This window comes from Zootoca vivipara, chromosome 2, assembly GCF_965207765.1.
Source record: "Zootoca vivipara chromosome 2, rZooViv2.hap1.1, whole genome shotgun sequence".
In the NCBI taxonomy this organism is placed as follows: Eukaryota; Metazoa; Chordata; class Lepidosauria; order Squamata; family Lacertidae; genus Zootoca; species Zootoca vivipara.
The window spans coordinates 118,610,062-118,628,380 of NC_142584.1; the positions used below are offsets into that span (position 1 = coordinate 118,610,062).

Genomic DNA, 18,319 nt, shown 5'->3' on the forward strand with positions numbered 1-18,319 from the left:
TAAATCCCCAAAATGGATCATAGAATCATAGAGTTGGAAGAGACCACAAGGGCCATCCAGTGCAACCCCCCTGCCAAGCAGGAAACACCATCAAGGCATTCCTGACATATGCCTGTCAAGCCTCTGCTTAAAGACCTCCAAAGAAGAAGACTCCACCACACTCCTTGGCAGCAAATTCCACTGTCCAACAGCTCTTACTGTCAGGAAGTTCTTCCTAATGTTTAGGTGGAATCTTCTTTCTTGTAGCTTGAATCCATTGCTCCGTGTCCGTTTCTCTGGAGCAGTATAAAACAACCTTTCTCCCTCGTCTATATGACATCCTTTCATATATTTGAACATGGCAATCATATCACCCCTTAACCTTCTCTTCTCCAGGCTAAACATACCCAGCTCCCTAAGCCGTTCCTCATAAGGCATTGTTTCCAGGCCTTTGACCCATTTTGGTTGCCCTCTTATGGACACGTTCCAGCTTGTCAGTATCCTTCTTGAACTGTGGTGCCCAGAACTGGACACAGTACTCCAGGTGTGGTCTGACCAGAGCGGAATACAGTGGTACTATTACTTTCCTGGATCTAGATGCTATACTCCTATTGATGCAGCCCAGAATTGCATTGGCTTTTTTAGCTGCTGCATCACACTGTTGACTCATGTCAAGTTTGTGGTCTACCAAGACTCCTAGATCCTTTTCACATGTACTGCTCTCAAGCCAGGTGTCTCCCATCCTGTATTTGTGCCTTTCATTCCCCCCCCCAAGTGTAGTACTTTACATTTCTCCTTGTTAAAATTCATCTTGTTTGCTTGGATCAGAAGGGCGCCAAATATTTGCAGCTAAATGGTACAAATGTTTATGTCTTAGGCTGCCTATCTTTACCATTGGCGTTGCCTTTATCTATAGTGTTTCGCTTGCTGTGGTTCCACCTCACTCATTGGTTCCTCAGATGGAATCGAAAGAAATCTACATTGTCAGTGATTACAAGTATAGTTTAAATGAAATGGGTAATGTTTGGGTGGTGCCTGGCTGGCTCCTTCTTAGCCTCTGCCTGGGCTGAGCTGATGGAATGCCCTAGGAACAATCCCACAAAGTTGTCAAGAGCAAACAGGGCCCAAGATGCCCAAAACTGTATGGGAAGATCTACAGTGGTACCAAACGCCTTGGTACTCAAAGAACTCGGAACCCAAACACTGCAAACCCGGAAGTAAATGTTACGGTTTGCGGACCTTTTTCGGAAGCCAAATGTCCTCCGTTTTGAGTGACACATTTCCGTTTTGAGTGACACACTTGCGTTTTGAGTGTTATGCTGAGGACTTTTGTGTTTTTGTGGCTCTTTTTCGTTTTGTTTTTGTGACTCCATGGAACCCAGTTCAGCTACTGATTGATTGTGTGACTGCAGTACATTGTTTATTGCTTTCATTTTATGGATGAATGGTCTCGTTAGATAGTAAAATTCAGGTTAAATTGCTGTTTCAGGGGTTGTTTTTAAAAGTCTGGAACGGATTAATCCATTTTGCATTACTTTCTATGGGAAAGCACGCCTTGGTTTGGGAACGCTTTGGTTTTGGAACGGATTTCCGGAACGGATTAAGTTTGAGAACCGAGGTACCACAGTATATGAAATACATCATCAGAAGACCAATGAATGCAGTGACCAAGTTTTCCGACAATACTAAATCGTTCAGGACCTCTTCAACAGGAGTGAGTGGCAGTAAAATGGCAAATGCAATTCAATGTGAAAAAAAGAAAAATAAAGTTTTGGGTATAGTGGCGGGGTGGGTTGGGGGTATTAATTTCACATATAAGCTCATGAGGTCAGAATTGATGATGATGATAATTATAATAATATATTATTTATACCCCACCCATCTGGCTGGGTTTCCCCAGCCACTCTGGGCGGCTTCCAACAGAAATATTAGAATACACTAATTTCTTAAAGATTAAAAGCTTCCCTAAACAGGACTGCCTTCCGATGTCCTCTAAAAGTCTGGTAGTTATTTTTCTTTTTGACATCTGGTGGGAGGGCGTTCCACAGGGCGGGTGCCACTACCGAGAAGGCCCTCTGCCTGGTTCTCTGTAACTTGGCTTCTTGCAGCAAGGGAACCGCCAGGAGGCCCTCGGCACTGACACCTCAGTGTCCGGGCAGAACGATGGAGGTGGAGACGCTCCTTCAGGTATACTGGGCCGAGGCCATTTAGGGCTTTAAAGGTCAGCACCAACAGTTTGAACTGTGCTCGGAAACGTACTGGGAGCCAATGCAGGTCTTTCAAGACCGGTGTTATGTGGTCTCGGCGGCTGCTCCCAGTCACCAGTCTAGCTGCCGTATTCTGGATTAATTGTAGTTTCCGGGTCACCTTCAAAGGTAGTCCCACGTAGAGCGCATTGAGGTAGTCCAAGCGAGAGATAACTAGAGCATGCACCACTCTGGCTAGACAGTCTGCAGGCAGGTAGGGACTCAGCCTGCGTACCAGGTGGAGCTGATAGACGACAGCTGCCCTGGACACAGAATTGACCTGCGCCTCCATGGACAGCTGTGAGTCCAAAATGACTCCCAGGCTGCGCATCTGGTCCTTCAGGGGCACAGTTACCCCATTCAGGACCAGGGAGTCCTCCACACCTGCCCGCCTCCAGTCGCCCACAAACAGTACAGTACTTCTGTCTTGTCAGGATTCAGCCTCAATCTGTTAGCCACCATCCAACCTCCAACCGCCTCCAGGCACTCACACAGGATAACTGACCAGGAAGGAAACCGTGATGAAGATGGTGACCCAGTGTGTGGCAGCTGTGGAAAAGAAAAAAAGCCTATCTTCAGGCTTTCATCCCCACCCCAACATTCTCAAGTGTAAAAAACACAGTTAAGAGAATAAAGAAAATCTCAAAATATACATCTAGCGGGATATGGATTGTTCATTCCCCCCCACCAAACTCACAATGCCCCTGTGAGTTCTACATACTAGCTGTGTGCCAGGCTCAGACGTACGGGCCTGAAAAGTAACTTGTACAGTCAAGGGATCTATGAAGCTAAGAAAACTAAGAAAAAGTGTTTAATTATTCATTGTAAATGACACGTCTGTATTTTTAAAAAGTTGTTATTCATAATTATATCTAGAAAACAGCAGCTGAGCACTAGAGAACAATTACTGACATAACTACAACAGCAACAAAGAACAGAGAGGGGAAACGAGTCTGTTGAGGAGGAGACGATGACAGAATAAAAAAAGTCGAGTTTGACTGGCGTCCTTCCATTCAGCGGAGCTAACGCTCCCCATTGACAGAAGGGTGACTGGAGATCTGGGAGAGCAGGTACTGTTATCAACAAAACTAATGAACGGAAACCATTTATCCCGTTTCGCTTTACCTGCAACAACTCTTCTGTGCTGGGTCAAATGTTCACATAAAGCGGTGCCCCAAATTTTACTGCACTACCCACCCTTTTGGCGCCATCGCTGACAGCTGGGAACATTGCTAGCAGGTCTTTGTGCTGGACTGTGGGATCGCTACCTGTTCTGACTGAGAACAGGGCTAGAATTGCATTATACAGTTGTACCTTGGTTTTCAAACAGCTTAGCTCCTGAACGTTTTGGCTTCCGAACGCTGCAAACCTGGCAAAGTGATTGTTCCAGTTTGCAAACTATTTTTGGAAGCTGAATGTCCGACGGGGCTTATGCGGCTTCCAATTGGCTGCAGGAGCTGTGGCGGAATAGTGCCTGATGATGCTTCCAGTTCATCATGGGTTAATCTATCACTCCCATTATAGGCAGGTGTTCCCTGGGAGGCGGAGCTAGATGGCATTCTAAATGGCAGTTGGGAGTTGAAAATCGGCAGTTGGGAATTGGCAGTTGGGAGTCGGCAGTGGGGAGTAGAGTGTCAGAGAGGGATGCAGGAGCGGTATTAACAAGTCTGTGTTATATGAAAAGAAGAGATGTGCTTTTAAGAAACAGTGAAATTCATGTTTATAAGTTAAATAATACAGTAAAGTTAAATGTGCTTAAATGTTCACTGACTCGGCAGTGTCTCAGTACCTTCAGAGGTGTGACAAAGATGGGAGAACAAAGCTTTCCTGTGGAAAAGGAAACTGTTTGCTTTTTCTCCTGTCATTTGGACACTGGAGGTTTTCTTCTCCTGTTTGTAGAGAAGCACAGGGGGAGCCTCTGTTGTTAACGCAGTGAGGGGTGGGAAACTGGGAATCCCTCAGAGGAGCTTCCTGCAGCCAATCAGAAACCGCACTTTAGTTTTCAAACATTTTGGAAGTCGAACAGACTTCCAGAACGAATTCTCTTCGACTTCCAAGGTACAACTGTGAGACGACAATGGTGCCCACCTGAGAGGTGCTGGAATTGAGTTCTGGTGAGTCCCAGCGGGGGTGGGGGGAAGCCCTGGGGCACCCACAACCCAAATGAAACGCCAATCGTCTTTCACCACACACCCCTCCAGCACAATGGCGAGGCCCCCTTGGCAGCATATGAAAATTGAACTGGTATCCGGTGCCATCTCCGTAGGCATGGGCGAGATCCTCAAACCATGCCTTTGTTCTGCTTCAGAAGCACCAGGTGCTCAAACATGTCGTCCGCCAGAGAATGTCTTTTCACGGTCATTGCGTTCCCAGCTGCACCAAAGAGGCGCTCAGCAGCGGCACTCGAAGGCAGGCCCGTGTTGTATGCAAGGAAGCTTTTCAAAATCTGCGGGAAGGCATGCAGCGAAGACAGCTCGCTGTTGGGGAACTTCAGGTACCTCGAGACCTCCTCTTCGGCAGAGTCCGATGCCGACTTCTTGCTTCGGGACTGTATGCCGAAAAACTCGTCGTCGCAGTCAGCGGTGCATGCCCTCTCCGAAGAGCTCTTGACCTGCTCTGTGACCACCCTCTGAATCTCGGCTCTCAGCAACGCTTCCATGGTACTTTTGCCGATCTCAGTGTTGCACAGATCCAGCCAGTCCACCTTGAACCGAGGGTGCAAGCATGCAGCCACCAACAGCTTCCTCTCCTTCCAAATTGGCTCAAACCTTTTCCTTATCCCTTCCCGCACAACCTTCACCAGAGGACGGCAGTATGTACAATTTGCAGGCTTCTTCTCCAGCACCTCCAACTTATGGTCCAGAGCATAGAGAGTCGGGAGCAGATAGCCCATAAACATACCGTTTTCCTTTTGAAGGATATCGAGGGCCTGGGCCACAGGAGCGAGGATCTCGCAATATTCTTGGACAACCTGGGCCTCGGGAGCTGTGATCCTCTGCAAGGAGCAGAAGTCCAGGATGGAATCCATCTTCTGCGGTGCGGCGGACAGTAAATCCCTTAGCTGCTTCAGAGCATCGTAGGTGGTACTCCACCTGGTCTTGTTGGGGACCCTGAGCAAGACACCGCACTGGTCTTTGATGTACTCTGCGGTAATCGCCGATTGCTTTTGTTTGGACCACAGCTTAGAACACTTCCCCAGCAAGGAGCAAAAGTGTTTCTTGAAACCGCCCAGAGGAGAATTCTTAGAGTTGAGGACTCTCTCGATGTCTTGCGTGGCCACCAAGTTCAGCGTGTAGCTTGCGCACCTTTGGTGCGGGGGCAAGCACATTTCTTCTTCAGCAGCTCTGTACTCACCTGTGTCCAGAAGGTTACAGACATCCACAAACTCCACTTCCTGCTGGTCGTTGTCCCCTTCGTCGGCTTGGTCCATGACATCCACCGCCTCCCTGTCTGTGTAGAGAGCTCGGAAGGTTTTGACCAGGTTACAGCCGTTGTCCGTGGTGGTGCATACCACCTTGTGGTGGATTTTGTACTCCACGTGGATGTTGTGCAGAGCGGTGGCGAGGTCGTAGGCGTGGTGTCCTTTCAGGCGCCGGCAGGCCAGGGCGCAACACTCCCGAGTTAGGCTCTCCGGGTTGATCCAGTGGGCCGTAACCCCGAGGTAGGTCTTCCTTCCCTGCGTCCAGCAGTCCGCAGTGGTAGCCACGTGCTGCACCCGTGTCATTTTCATGGCTGCCTCCTCCCGCATGTGGTAGGCCTTCTTTTCTAGCCTCTCTTTCAGAGTCTTGGAAGACATGATCGACAGCTCCTTGCCGAGGCCGAGGCGAGCAAACTCGATGAACGACGGCTTGTCCACCAGCTGGAGGGGCACCGTCTCCTCCACAATGAAATCCAGCAGCTTCTTATCCAGCAGTTTCTGGCTGACAGGCTCCCTGCTCCCCCACCTCTCCAGGGTTGCCGGCATCTTGGGAGGTCTCAAGCCACTCACGTCTTCCGCCTCGGAGAAGTCGTGCTTCTTTGTATTCTTCCGTTTCGCAGCCTCGAGGACTCTGAGCTGCTCTGGGTGCTGCTTCTGGAAAAGAAAAGAGCGTTATTTTACTTTTATAATTTTATTTGATTTTTTTAAAAAAATATAAACGTACAACAAACAGCAATTCAAAATCTGAATATCGAGATTGCTCTGAATCTCCTGACTCCCCCCCCTCCATCCCTTCCATGGGTCCCAATGATAATATTTACAACTGCATATCAATATTTATCCATTCCCCCCCCCCCCTTCTAAATTATCCATACTTTCCGTTACTTTACAAGTGTGGTTAAAATCCTGCCAGTGTTTTGACCTGCTTGCAGTGGTCTCGTAAATAAATTACGAACTTTCCCCATTCTTTTTTAAAGTCCTTGTCTTCTTGATTTCTGAGCTTCCCAGTTAATTTTGCCACTTCGGCATAGTCCAAGATCTTGATTTGCCATTCTTCTCTGGTTGGGGTTGTCTCTTCCTTCCATCTCTGGGCTAGTAGCATCCGTGTGGCTGTTGTTGCATACATAAACAATCTTTTCTGGTCCTCTGGAATTTCAGTACCTATAATTCCCAATAAGAAAGCTTCTGGTTTTTTAAACAAAAGTTATTTTAAACATTTTTTCCATTTCATTATATATCATCTCCCATTTTTTAAAACTACTTTACATGTCCACCACATATGATAAAAGATACCTTCTTTTTCTTTACATTTCCAGTAAGTAATTGTACTCATTCTGTACATTTTTGCTAATTCAATGGGAGTCAAATACCACTGGTACATCATTTTCATATAGTTTTTTTTCCAGTGAGGAACATGCCGTAAATTTCAGATCTGTTTTCCATAGCCTCTCCCAATCTATCATTTGTATATTATGTCCCAAACCTTTTGCCCAGTGTATCATCACTGATTTGACCTGTTCTAATTTGAAAGAGCATCCCTTTAGAGCAGCGGTTCCCTTCTCTTTTCATTGCCTCCACCCATTTGGTTAAGAACGTAGAAAAGCGGTACTTTTTACCATATGTGGTAGCGAAAGGCTTCTGGGAAATGATTTTTAATGAACTGGTAAAAATGTTGAAAAAGTCCTTTCTAAAAAAAAACAACCCCAGAAACTTTTCTTTTAGGGATAATTGGTTTAGCTGTACCCAGAGATCAGGAAGACACGAGACCAGCAAAGGAAGACTAGCTGATGAAATTGAGGGAATATGTAGAAATGGCTAGTTTAACTGGAATAAGGGATCAGGAAGAAATAACTTTTTAAAAAGAATGGGAAATTTTTGAAAAACTACTGCAAACAACTTAAAACGTTAGCAGGACCAGAATCAATTGAATGGCAGATGTATAATTGGAAGGGGAAATTAGGAAAGGGAAAATAAGGTCTAATTAGAGTAGGCAGCAGTAAAGGGAAAATGAAATGAACCATAGGAGGTGGGGGAGGGAAGTCAAAAATATTTGTATGTTCTAAATTCTGTAATTTATATAAATGTATCGTAGCCTTTGCTTCAGGATCTGTCCTTCCAGTGAGCACTCAGGGCTGATTTCCTTCAGAATGGATAGGTTTGATCTTCTTGCAGTCCGTGGGACTCTCCAGAGTCTCCTCCAGCACCATAATTCAAAAGCATCAATTCTTCGGCGATCAGCCTTCTTTATGGTCCAGCTCTCACTTCCATACATCACTACTGGGAAAACCATAGCTTTTAACTATACGGACCTTTGTCGGCAAGGTGAATAAGGTTGCTTAAGATGAATATAAACGTAAAATTTAATTTTATCTCTCTCTCTCTCCTCTTCTGGCAGTAGCCAACCAGACACTAAGGCTCAGCCTCAGGTGTTTCCAATGGGCAGATAAAAAATAGGTAGGGGAAGAAAAGTAAGATTGATTAGATGAAATTATGATAGGATTCGGAAATGAGAATATTAAATTTAGAATGTGATAAGAGGATTTAAAAAGGGAGAGTTTATATAATATAAGGTTAAAAAATTGGCAATTAGAATGGGAATGATGATAAGAAATCTGTTAAATGAGAATTGAAAATGGAAATCGGGGTAGGGGGGAGGTTGGGGAAGCCCCCACAATGTTTATGAAAATGGAATGATTATAATAAATTTTTTTCTTTTTTTCCTTTTCCTTTTTACTTTTTTGGGGGGGTTGTTTTGGGTTGTTTCTTTTTTCCCCCAGATAAATGGTTGAGTGGACACCCCCCTTTTTTCTCCCTTGTTTTTCTGAAGCTCTCTGGTGGCAGGAGGGGGCTTTGGGGCGGGGGAGAGGACAAACCCAATTATAAAATGGACCACCTTTGACTGCCTACTTTCATGGGACTCTCTGGTGGCAGGAGGGGGCCTGTGGAGGGGGGGGTTGGAAGAAGGTGGATATATGTTGTGTATGCTCTGTTTTTTAATGTGAAATTTAATAAAATATTATTATTATTATTTTTAAAAAAGGTGTTTCCAATGGGCACCTACCTGCAGATGCCGTTTCAAGTTGGACGTGGAGGTGGTGGCGGCGCTCACCGTTTTCACTTTCGGCAAGCAGAACTTGCACTGCACCGTCACGTTTTTGCCCTTCTGCGACACAAAACAAAAGGCGCACTCAAAGCCGAGCCACGGCAGCGGTTTGGCGGAGGTCGATGGTCTCGCCAGCAGCGCGTCTTGAGCAGTGCCTTCCTCCCCGACAACCTTGCAGTCGATATTCTGGCCTTTCTGGGTCTCTGTAAGATGGAGCAAGAATAATCTCTATTGAGACAAACCTTCTTCTTCCTCCACCTTTCCCTGACCGGAGAAAGGGATCAGGGGATTCTGTTGGGATTCCCGGTATCGATGACTGTTGCTATTTGTGTCCCGGTATTGGCTGAGCAACTTCACCCCACCGAACCCATCGCAACACCACCCGGACCTCAGTAAACGCAAGACAGACTCTTGCCGGGAGGTGGTTCAATCAAGTTATGGGGTGGATATGGGATATGATTTATAGAGAATTAAAGAAAATGTTGAAATATTCTTTCAAAAAAAACCTGATATTTTTTCTTCTAGGTATGTTAGGAGAGGATATTAAGCACAAAGATAGATGTATAGTAAGTTATGCCATGGCAGCAGCCAGACACCTGATAGCAAAAGATTGGAAATCCCAAAAAACACCAAACAAAGAAGGTTGGCAACATAAATTATTAAGTTATTATATTTTGGCAATAAAGTATGAAGAAATCAAAGGAGTAAAATCAGAAGAAAGTGAGAATAATTGGAAATGGTTTATAGATTATATTAAAAGTCAGGTGGAAAAGCCAGACCTTCTATCAGAAATTTAAAGGTTCTAACAATTTAGATATGAAAAAAGAAAATACATAAGAAGAAATACAAGATAGATAACTTACAATTATAAAAATTATAGTATGTGGTTAAATATAGAAGCTATAGAGTAGCACAGTGTTGGGTGAGAAGAAAAGGGGGTGAGGGAAATGGGGGGTAGGGGGGAAAGTGAGAACAGATTATGAATCAAAATATAACTTGTACGGGGAAAATTTTGTAAAATTTTGTTTGATTCTATTCTTGTAAATGTTTTTGAAATTTAATAAAGATTACTTTAAAATAATAATAATAATAATAGTAATAGTAATAAAGTTATGGGGTGGATGCAGCCTTTGCCACTGCCAATATTTGGATTTACTCTAACAAGCCCAGATATCGCCCCACAGTTTTTGTTAATATCATAACGTTTCCCAAGACGTTTTTTAAAAATCGGTACCTGCCCATCTCGTCACTTCCTCCGAGCCCCACCTAATCGGGTCTTCTTCTTTCAGCCAAGACATCAAGTCCGGTTTGGGGATTTCTTTCAAAGAAACAAACAGGCTAGTTGCTTCTGAGGACAAATATATATTCCATGTTCACCATTGCTATAGCCTCCTCCCAAAAAGCCCAGAGGAAAATGCATTGATTTCCAGCTGAATGATAGGATCCAGCAGGATTCACCTGGCTATTATTATTATTTAAAAAAAAAATCCTTTCAGTAGCACCTTAGAGACCAACTAAGTTTGTCATAGGTATGAGCTTTTGTGTGCATGCACACTTCTTCAGATACACTGAAACAGAAGTCACCAGACCCTTATGTATAATGAGAGGGTGGGGAGGGGTATTACTCAGAAGGGTGGTGGGAATGGGTGATTGGCTGATAGGAGTGGTAAACCTGTTGACAACTGTTAACGACTGCAATTGGTCTTGCAGGAAAAAGCAAGGGGTGAGGTGCTAAAGAAAGCTTGATCATGTATAATGAGATAATAATCCAGTGTCCTTATTCAGACCAGGTCTCTGCATGGTTTTAAGCTTGGTAATGAGTTGCAATTCAGCAACTTCTCTTTCCAGTCTGTTTCTGAAATTTTTCTGTAATAAAACAGCTACTTTGAGATCTTGTATAGAATGTCCTGGGAGACTGAAGTGTTCTCCTACTGGTTTCTCTGTCTTGTGATTCCTGATGTCAGATTTATGTCCATTTATCCTTTGGTGTAGGGTTTGGCCTGTTTGTCCAATATAGAGAGCTGAAGGGCACTTGGCATTTGATGGCATACACAGTGTTAGAAGATGAGCAATTAAATAGTCCTGAGATGGTATGTTGGATGTTGTTGGGGTCAGTAATGGTGTTGTCCGGGTGTATGTGGCAGCAACAGGTATGTGGCATGTCAACAGGTTTACCACAGCTATCAGCCAATCACCCATTCCCACCACCCTTCTGAGTAATACCCCTCCCCACCCTCTCACTATATATAAGGGTCTGTGACTTCTGTTTCAGTGTATCTGAAGAAGTGTGCATGCACACAAAAGCTCATAACCTATGACAAACTTAGTTGGTCTCTAAGGTGCTACTGGAAGGATTTTTTTATTTTGTTTTGACTGCATCAGACCAACACGGCTACCTACCTGTAACTAGTATTATTATTAATAATAATAACAATAATAATTTGTATACCACCCTTCATCTGAAGATCTCAGGGCAGTTCACAGCATAAAAATACAAGGTGAAAGAACACAAAATAAAAACAAGAACAAAACAAAATAATACACACACACCCCCACACACAAACAAATTTAAAAGGATACAGGATGTTAACCAGCCAAATGCCTTGTTAAAGGGGAACATTTACAGGGCTCTTTGTCTCTCAGCAACAGAGGCAGTGGTGTGGGGGGGAGAGGAGATAAAATTTGGCAGGTGGGAGGAGCAGTTTGGGCACCCGCAGCCTAAAGTTACAGGAAAGCTGGCATTTGGTACATTTGACCATGTGGTCTCCCATCAGAAGTGATTTATAAATCTCTTCTCTTTGTGAGGAGAGTCCTTTGGATCACACCAAAAGCCTGTCTCGTTCAGCACCCCCCCAGGAAGCCCAAAAGACGTAAGGCGACAGTCCTCAAGCACTGTCCTCTTGCAGTCACTGAGAACTTCCTCCTTCCTGAATCCATCTGTTCTGCTTTTGTAACATCCCTACAAAGGCCAACTGTATGGGAATCCCACAGGGGGGAGGTAAAGGCAATGGGCCCCTTCACCTTCTAGTGCTCAAGGGGCCACAAAGTCATCATGATTACTAGCGAGAGTTTTGCCTTCCATCAATTTGTTTAACCTTATTCTTCTCCCTACGGGAAGAACTCATAGCCTGAGAGGTTAACCCAGCGGTTCTCAAAGTGGGCGATACTACTGCCCCCTGGTGGTGGTGCGGCGGTAGGGTTACCTGGGGAGGCGCAAAGAGGCGGGGACGGACGGACAATGGAAGTGTAAATGCCTATCAGGCTTCGAACAGCTGGTACCCATCAATCTTGTTGAATTAGTTAACCTGAATACAGTGGTACCTTGAGTTACAAATGGCTCAGGTTACAAACGCTTTGGGTCACATACTCCGCTAACCTGGAAGAGTTACCTCGAGTTGAGAACTTTGCCCCAGCATGAGAACGGAAATCATGTGCCGGCGGCGCAGCGGCAGCAAGAGGCCCCATTAGCGAAAGCACACCTCTAATTAAGAACAGTTTCAGGTTAAGAACCGACCTCCAAAACGAATTAAGTTCGTAACTAGAGGTACCACTGTAGTTTTAATTGGATTTTGAATAAATGTGAAGGAAGCCAATATCACAATAAAATTCAAAACAATGCATTGCAAGCTGCTATTCTGAACAATGCTTTTCATAGGGTAGCATAGCTGCCAAGTCTCCCGTATTCCCCGGGAAACCCCCATTTTTCCAGCTGTCCCCAGCCGAAAAAACGGATTTTTTTGTTTTTCTGGCGCGTTTATTCTGGCGCGGCGGCCATTTTGGAACTGGGCGGAGCATGCTCAGTAGTGACTTTTGATGCTGCTTTGCCCAGTTCCAAAATGGCTGCAGCACGACTTCTGGTGCGGCGGCCATTTTGGAACAGGGCAGAGCAGCATCAAAAGTCGCTTCTGAGCATGCTCCGCCCAGTTCCAAAATGGCGGCAGCGCTACTTCTGGTCCAGTCCCTTATTTCTCAGGCCGCAACTTGGCAGGTATGTAGGGTAGGGGGCACTGGGGACGAGTTTGATGTAACCCAAGGGAGCGAGAGCCCCCCAAAAGTTTGGGAACCACTGGGTTAATCTGTCAGAAATGATACCACACCGGAAATGGGAATTTATTCTATTCCCAGACCAAAAGCTGACACCTACCTGCTGATGTCTCTTCTTCTTTCGGATCCTGGGTAAACGGGTCTTCTCCTTCTTCCCAGCAGGAGCTAACATCTGATTCTTTTGAGGAGACAAAAACAGATGTTTCTGATCACAAAATACAGTGGTACCTCGATTTACGAATGCCTCGACTTCCGAAGGTTTCGACTTCCGAAGTCCGCTAACCCGGAAGTATTTTCGCCCCGCACGTGCGTTCTGCACACGTGCAGAAGCGGCGAACGCGGTCTGCGCATGCGCAAAATCGCACTTTGCGCATGCACAAAATGGACGCTTCGACTTCCTAAGGTTTCGACTTCCGTATTCAGCCATTCTGGACCCAGCCTTTTTCTAGGACATCTAAGCAAACAAGCAGGGTGATTCTGATACTACAACTCCTGCACCAGACATGGTCCCAGAAGGATTGGCCCGGCGCTTGTGAACACCCCCTCGTTAGGCATAACTCTCAGCTTCATGCCTACTACTGGATTGAAGGGGGTTGGATTAGATGACTCTAGGGGTACCTTCCAATTACAAGATTCTCTAGGAGATGACACTGTGGACCTTTGCACAGACAGCTGCTTAAATTTTCATATGGGCCAAAACATCTCATTGCACAAAGAGTAAAATGAAAAAGAAAAGAAAATAGAAAGCTGCACTTCAAATTTACAGTTCTGGAGGGAATATTTCCCCCCATGGAGATTCAAGATTCAAGCTACTGCAATGTATTGTTGTCGCTGGAAATGCTCCGACTACACTGAAGTGCCTTCGTTATTTTTAATAACGCGGGTGGCACTGTGGTCTAAACCACTGAGCCCTTTAGGCTTGCCAATCAGAAGGTCGGTGGTTCGAATGCCCATGATGCGGTGAGCTCCTGTTGCTCTGTCCCAGCTCCTGCCAACCTAGCAGTTCAAAAGCACACCAGTGCAAGTAGATAAATAGGTACCGCTCCAGCGGGAAGGTAAACAACGTTTCCTTGCGCCCTGGTTTCCGTCACGATGTTCTGTTGCGCCAGAAGCAGTTTAGTCCTGCTGGCCACATGACCGGAGAGCGGTCTGTGGACACACACCAGTTCCCTTGGCATGAAAGCGAGATGAGCGCCGCAACCCCATAGTCGCCTTTAACTGGACTTAAACCACCGCCCCCCCGGGTGAGATCATCAACTTGTCCCTTGGAACAGGGACATCCCCAGGGGAGCTGAAGGAAGCAGTGGTGTGTCCGCTCTTAAAGAAAACATTGTTAGATCCTTTAGATCTATCCAATTACCGCCCGGTTTCGAATCTTTCGTACCTGGGTAAGGTAATTGAGAGAGCGGTTGCTGAACAGCTTGGTAGGTTTCTGTAGGAAACATCAGCTTTGGGTCCATTCCAGTCTGGCTTTCGCCCTGGTTATGGGAAAAGAGACAGTTCTGGTCGCCCTAACAGACGATCTCCCTAGACAACTGGACCGAGGCGGCCTAGCCTCTCCTGGTATGCCCTGCGGAGGACCTTAAGGTCCACAAATAGCAACACTCTAGAGATCCTGGGCCCTAAGAAAGTCTGATTAGCCTCAACCAGGGCCTTTTCGGCACTGGCTCCGGCCTGGTGGAACGCTCTGTCTCATGAGACCAGGGTCCTGCGGGATCTGATTTCTTTCCGCAGGGCCTGTAAGACAGAGTTGTTTGTTCCGCCTGGCCTTTGGCTTGGAATCAGCCTGATCCCCTTCCCCTTTTTCCTCTTCCTTCTGTGATGGATGGAACCCCTATCTGGGGACTTGCCTGGCTTTTTTTCTGGCCCACGTAGTACCAGTCTGGATAGTTGGCCTTAGTGAAGATTTGTCGTTTTCTCCCCCCCAAAACAGTTTTGATTCTGGGCTTCCACTGAAATATGGCTGCATTTAAGTTGTATTTTAATCCTGTTTTTAAGTTCTATTTTAATCAGTTGTTTTTTTAAAAAATATATTTTTATTGATTTTATAACAAATACAAAAAAAATGAAAAATGTAGATAAAAGAAAAAAGAAAAGAAAAACAAAGAAAAAACATTAAAAAATACAAAAAAGAACATTTCTCTTAACAATATAATATTCCAGTGTATTTTCTTACTCTGTCGACTTCCTCCTTCCCCCCCTTCCACGTTTCCATTTATAACTAATATAGCACTCTCTACTTCTTAAATCATTTTTTCTTCTAAAATACTCTTTAATCAGTTGTTTTTATATCTGCTGTTAGCTGCCCTGAGCCCAGTGTTGGCTGGGGAGGACAGGGTATAAATAAATTTTCTATTATTATTATTATTATTATCCAGTTGTCCTTTACCTTTCTTTTTTTACCATTTAAAAATTATTTTTTAAAGTGATACACTGCCGTTTATCCGAAGGCCACAGGGCAGTTTACAACGTAATGTACATTATGGTTGCAGAACATATATTCAAGTAATCATGATCAGTATTGGGCGAATATACAGTATTGGGGAGGCGGGGAGGAACTGACAAAGGACAAAACGCATTTGGGGAGAGTGTGTGTGTGCTTTCTCCCACATCATATATCAGGAAAGAGAAATAATTTCACATTAATGCTCCCATCCTGAACATGCTTCTTTGACATAGCTGCCAAGTTTTCCCTTTTCCCGCGAGGAAGCCTATTCAGAATAAGGGAAAATCCCTTTAAAAAAGGGATAACTTGGCAGCTATGTTCTTTGATGAATGCCCTGTTGATTTTGATAGCCTAAGAATGCTGGAGAAGACTCTTGAGAGTCCCATTGACGGCAAGAAGATCAAACCTATCCATTCTGAAGGAAATCAGCCCTGAGTGCTCACTGGAAGGACAGATCCTGAAGCTGAGGCTCCAATACTTTGGCCACCTCATGAGAAGAGAAGACTCCCTGGAAAAGACCCTGATGTTGGGAAAGATGGAGGGCACAAGGAGAAGGGGATGACAGAGGACGAGATGGTTGGACAGTGTTCTTGAAGCTACGAACATGAGTTTGACCAAACTGCGCGAGGCAGTGGAAGACAGGAGTGCCTGGCGTGCAGTGGTCCATGGGGTCACGAAGAGTCGGACACGACTAAATGACTAAACAACAACAAGAATGCTTTGGGCTTCAGTCTTATTTTACTTTCTAGTTTACGATTCAGTTATAGTTGGGGAGAGAGAAACTTGTTTTTTGGGGAGAGGGAACTCCATACTGTGGAGGTGGGGGAGGGGTGTGAGCATCCTTACCCAGAGAAGTCACCGTCTCATAATTCTCCTCCATGACCTCCCTGTGCAGAGCTCTTTGGCCTGGATCCAGCAGAGCCCATTCCTCCTGGGTGAAATGCACCGCCACCTCCTCAAACGTCACCAGGTCCTGGAAGAAAGAAAAAGCTGCATTGTGGGGAGGCTGGCCGACTCACAGGGAGAGCGAATAACGCCAAGGTTGCAGGTTGGACCCTCGTATGGGACAATCACACTGCAGGGGGTTGGACTAGATGATCCTTGGAGGGGTCCCTTCCAACTCTATGACTCCACCAATGTGGTGCCATGGTTAAAGTATCAGACTAGGACCCGAGAGACCCGGGTTCGATCCCCCGTCCAGCCATGATGAAGCTCAGTGGGTGACCCGGGGCTTTCTCAGCCGCAGCCTACTTCTCAGGGTTGTTGTGCAGGGGAATTAAATAAGGAGGAGAACCACGTAGTAGACTCCCTGGAGGAGATGGGGAATAAATGCAACAAATCTTTGAATTAATTAAAGCAATCCCTGGGATTTCCCAGCATGCCTAGGAGACAGGAAAAGAAGATTCCCCGATTTGTCTCCCCACCAAAAAAAAAAAAACCTCTGCAGCGTGCAAAGCTGCATTCCTTCACCCCAGAGGCGCGCCTCCCCAGAACATCCCCGCTGGCCTGCCTTGCAGGAGTGTCGTGCAATGCAAAAGAGGCAAGATCGGGCATGCTCTCCCCGACCTTTCTTGCATTGCACCCTGAACTCTTGTCTCTCTCTTGGCCCAGCTCCTCTTCTGGAGGAAAACTCGCGAGGAGCCCACCTCCCTGCGCGCCTTCACAATGGACCATAGGGACAGGGAAGGACGCCGAGCCGCCTTCCCTTCCGGCTCCCATTCAAACGAGCGGGGAGAGGGAGGGAGGGAGGAGCAACAGCTGTTTCCGTTGCGCTGGCCGCCTGCGAATGGGAACCCGAAGTGTCTCGGCGATGCCCATGGGTGGCATTGAGAAAGGCGCCCTGAAGATTGGGGAGGGAGGGAGCCGGGCTCCAGAGATCTCTTGGATAAGGGATGCAAGCGAGGCAGATGCACAGAGGGGGAGGACAAAGAAGTGCCTTTTTTGTGAAGAGTTCAGCAGAAAAGCCTGCTTTATCTGAAAGACCTGCACTTGAAAGGACACATGGCAAATAGTTTTCCTTGGTGGCATGAGATGTTTTCGGTGCAAAGGTGGGGGGCTGGGGGCTGGGAATGTCTTGTTCCCCCTGAAATGGACTGGACTGGATTAAGGTGTCAGACAGACAGCAGACAATATTCATTTATTGGGAGATAACAAGCATAGAACCATAGAGTTGGAAGAGACCACAAGAGCCATCCAGTCCAACCCGCTGCCAAGCAGGAAACACCATCAAAGCATTCCTGACATATGGCTGTCAAGCCTCTGCTTAAAGACCTCCAAAGAAGGAGACTCCACCACACTCCTTAGCAGCAAATTCCACTGCCGAACAGCTCTTACTGTCAGGACGTTCTTCCTAATGTTTAGGTGGAATCTTCTTTCTTGTAGTTTGAATCCATTGCTCCGTGTCCGCTTATCTGGAGCAGCAGAAAACCAGAGCAGAATACAGTGGTACTATTACTTCCCTTGATCTAGATGCTATACTCCTATTGATGCAGCCCAGAATTGCATTGGCTTTTTAAGCTGCTGCATCACACTGTTGCCTCATGTCAAGTTTGTCTACCAAGACTCCTAGATCCTTTTCACATGTACTGCTCTCAAGACAGGTGTCTCCCATTCTGTATTTGTGCCATTCATTATTATTATTTTTGCCCAAGTGTAGTACTTTACATTTCTCCTTGTTAAAATTTATCGTTTGCTTTGGCCCAGTTGTCTAATCTGTTAAGGTCATTTTGAAGTGTGATCCTGTCCTTTGGGGTAGTTGGTCTCTAAGGTGCTACTGGAAGATTAATTATTTTGTTTCGACTACACCAGACCAACACGGCTACTTACCAGCTTATTCTGGACATCACGAATTCCCCACATTCAAAGTCAAGTGTTGCCCTCGCCCCAGCTAAACTGAAGGCTACCCTGCTGCCCCTACCCACTTTCCAAACTAATTTTTAGGTTAGTCTTGAAGAACTCAAACAACCCACCCAGTGATCAGGTTCTTGGGGGTGGAAAGGCAGGTAAAACACTGGGGGGAGGCAATAGCATGGAACACCAACCAGGAAGCAGAAACACCAGTCTTCTGTGCTCTGAAGCTTTGG

The 18,319-nt window shown here is 45.8% G+C and overlaps 1 protein-coding gene across 5 annotated transcripts; it reads right to left on the minus strand.

The window, feature by feature from the left end:
- Positions 1 to 3,008: 3,008 nt before the first annotated feature.
- On the minus strand, positions 3,009 to 16,962 carry LOC118081150 (E3 SUMO-protein ligase ZBED1-like). 5 transcript variants are annotated; one of them, XM_035107388.3, is made up of 6 exons: positions 16,803 to 16,962; positions 16,083 to 16,209; positions 12,891 to 12,968; positions 9,981 to 10,064; positions 8,705 to 8,949; positions 3,009 to 6,297 (listed from the first exon to the last, which is right to left on the minus strand). In XM_035107388.3, exons 1-6 carry the CDS (start codon positions 16,953 to 16,955, stop codon positions 4,507 to 4,509), a joined length of 2,478 nt encoding a protein of 825 aa, XP_034963279.3. In that variant the 5' UTR covers positions 16,956 to 16,962; the 3' UTR covers positions 3,009 to 4,506. The 5 variants fall into 5 exon arrangements, with proteins under 5 accessions (XP_034963279.3, XP_088519884.1, XP_088519886.1 ...); XM_088663758.1 differs by having other exon boundaries at positions 9,981 to 10,094; positions 16,803 to 16,948; XM_088663760.1 differs by having other exon boundaries at positions 9,981 to 10,094; positions 16,676 to 16,928.
- Between the last annotated feature and the right edge of the window lie 1,357 nt (positions 16,963 to 18,319).

Bases quoted from the DNA above. Each gene is read 5' to 3' on its own strand.
- LOC118081150 (XM_035107388.3), bottom strand. From the start codon at position 16,955: ATGGGAGCCGGAAGGGAAGGCGGCTCGGCGTCCTTCCCTGTCCCTATG. The intron at 10,065-12,890 runs GTAGGTGTCAGC...TTTCTTTGAAAG, and splicing joins AGAAGAAGAGACATCAGCAG to AAATCCCCAAACCGGACTTG. The intron at 6,298-8,704 runs GTAGGTGCCCAT...TTTCTTTTCCAG, and splicing joins ACTTGAAACGGCATCTGCAG to AAGCAGCACCCAGAGCAGCT.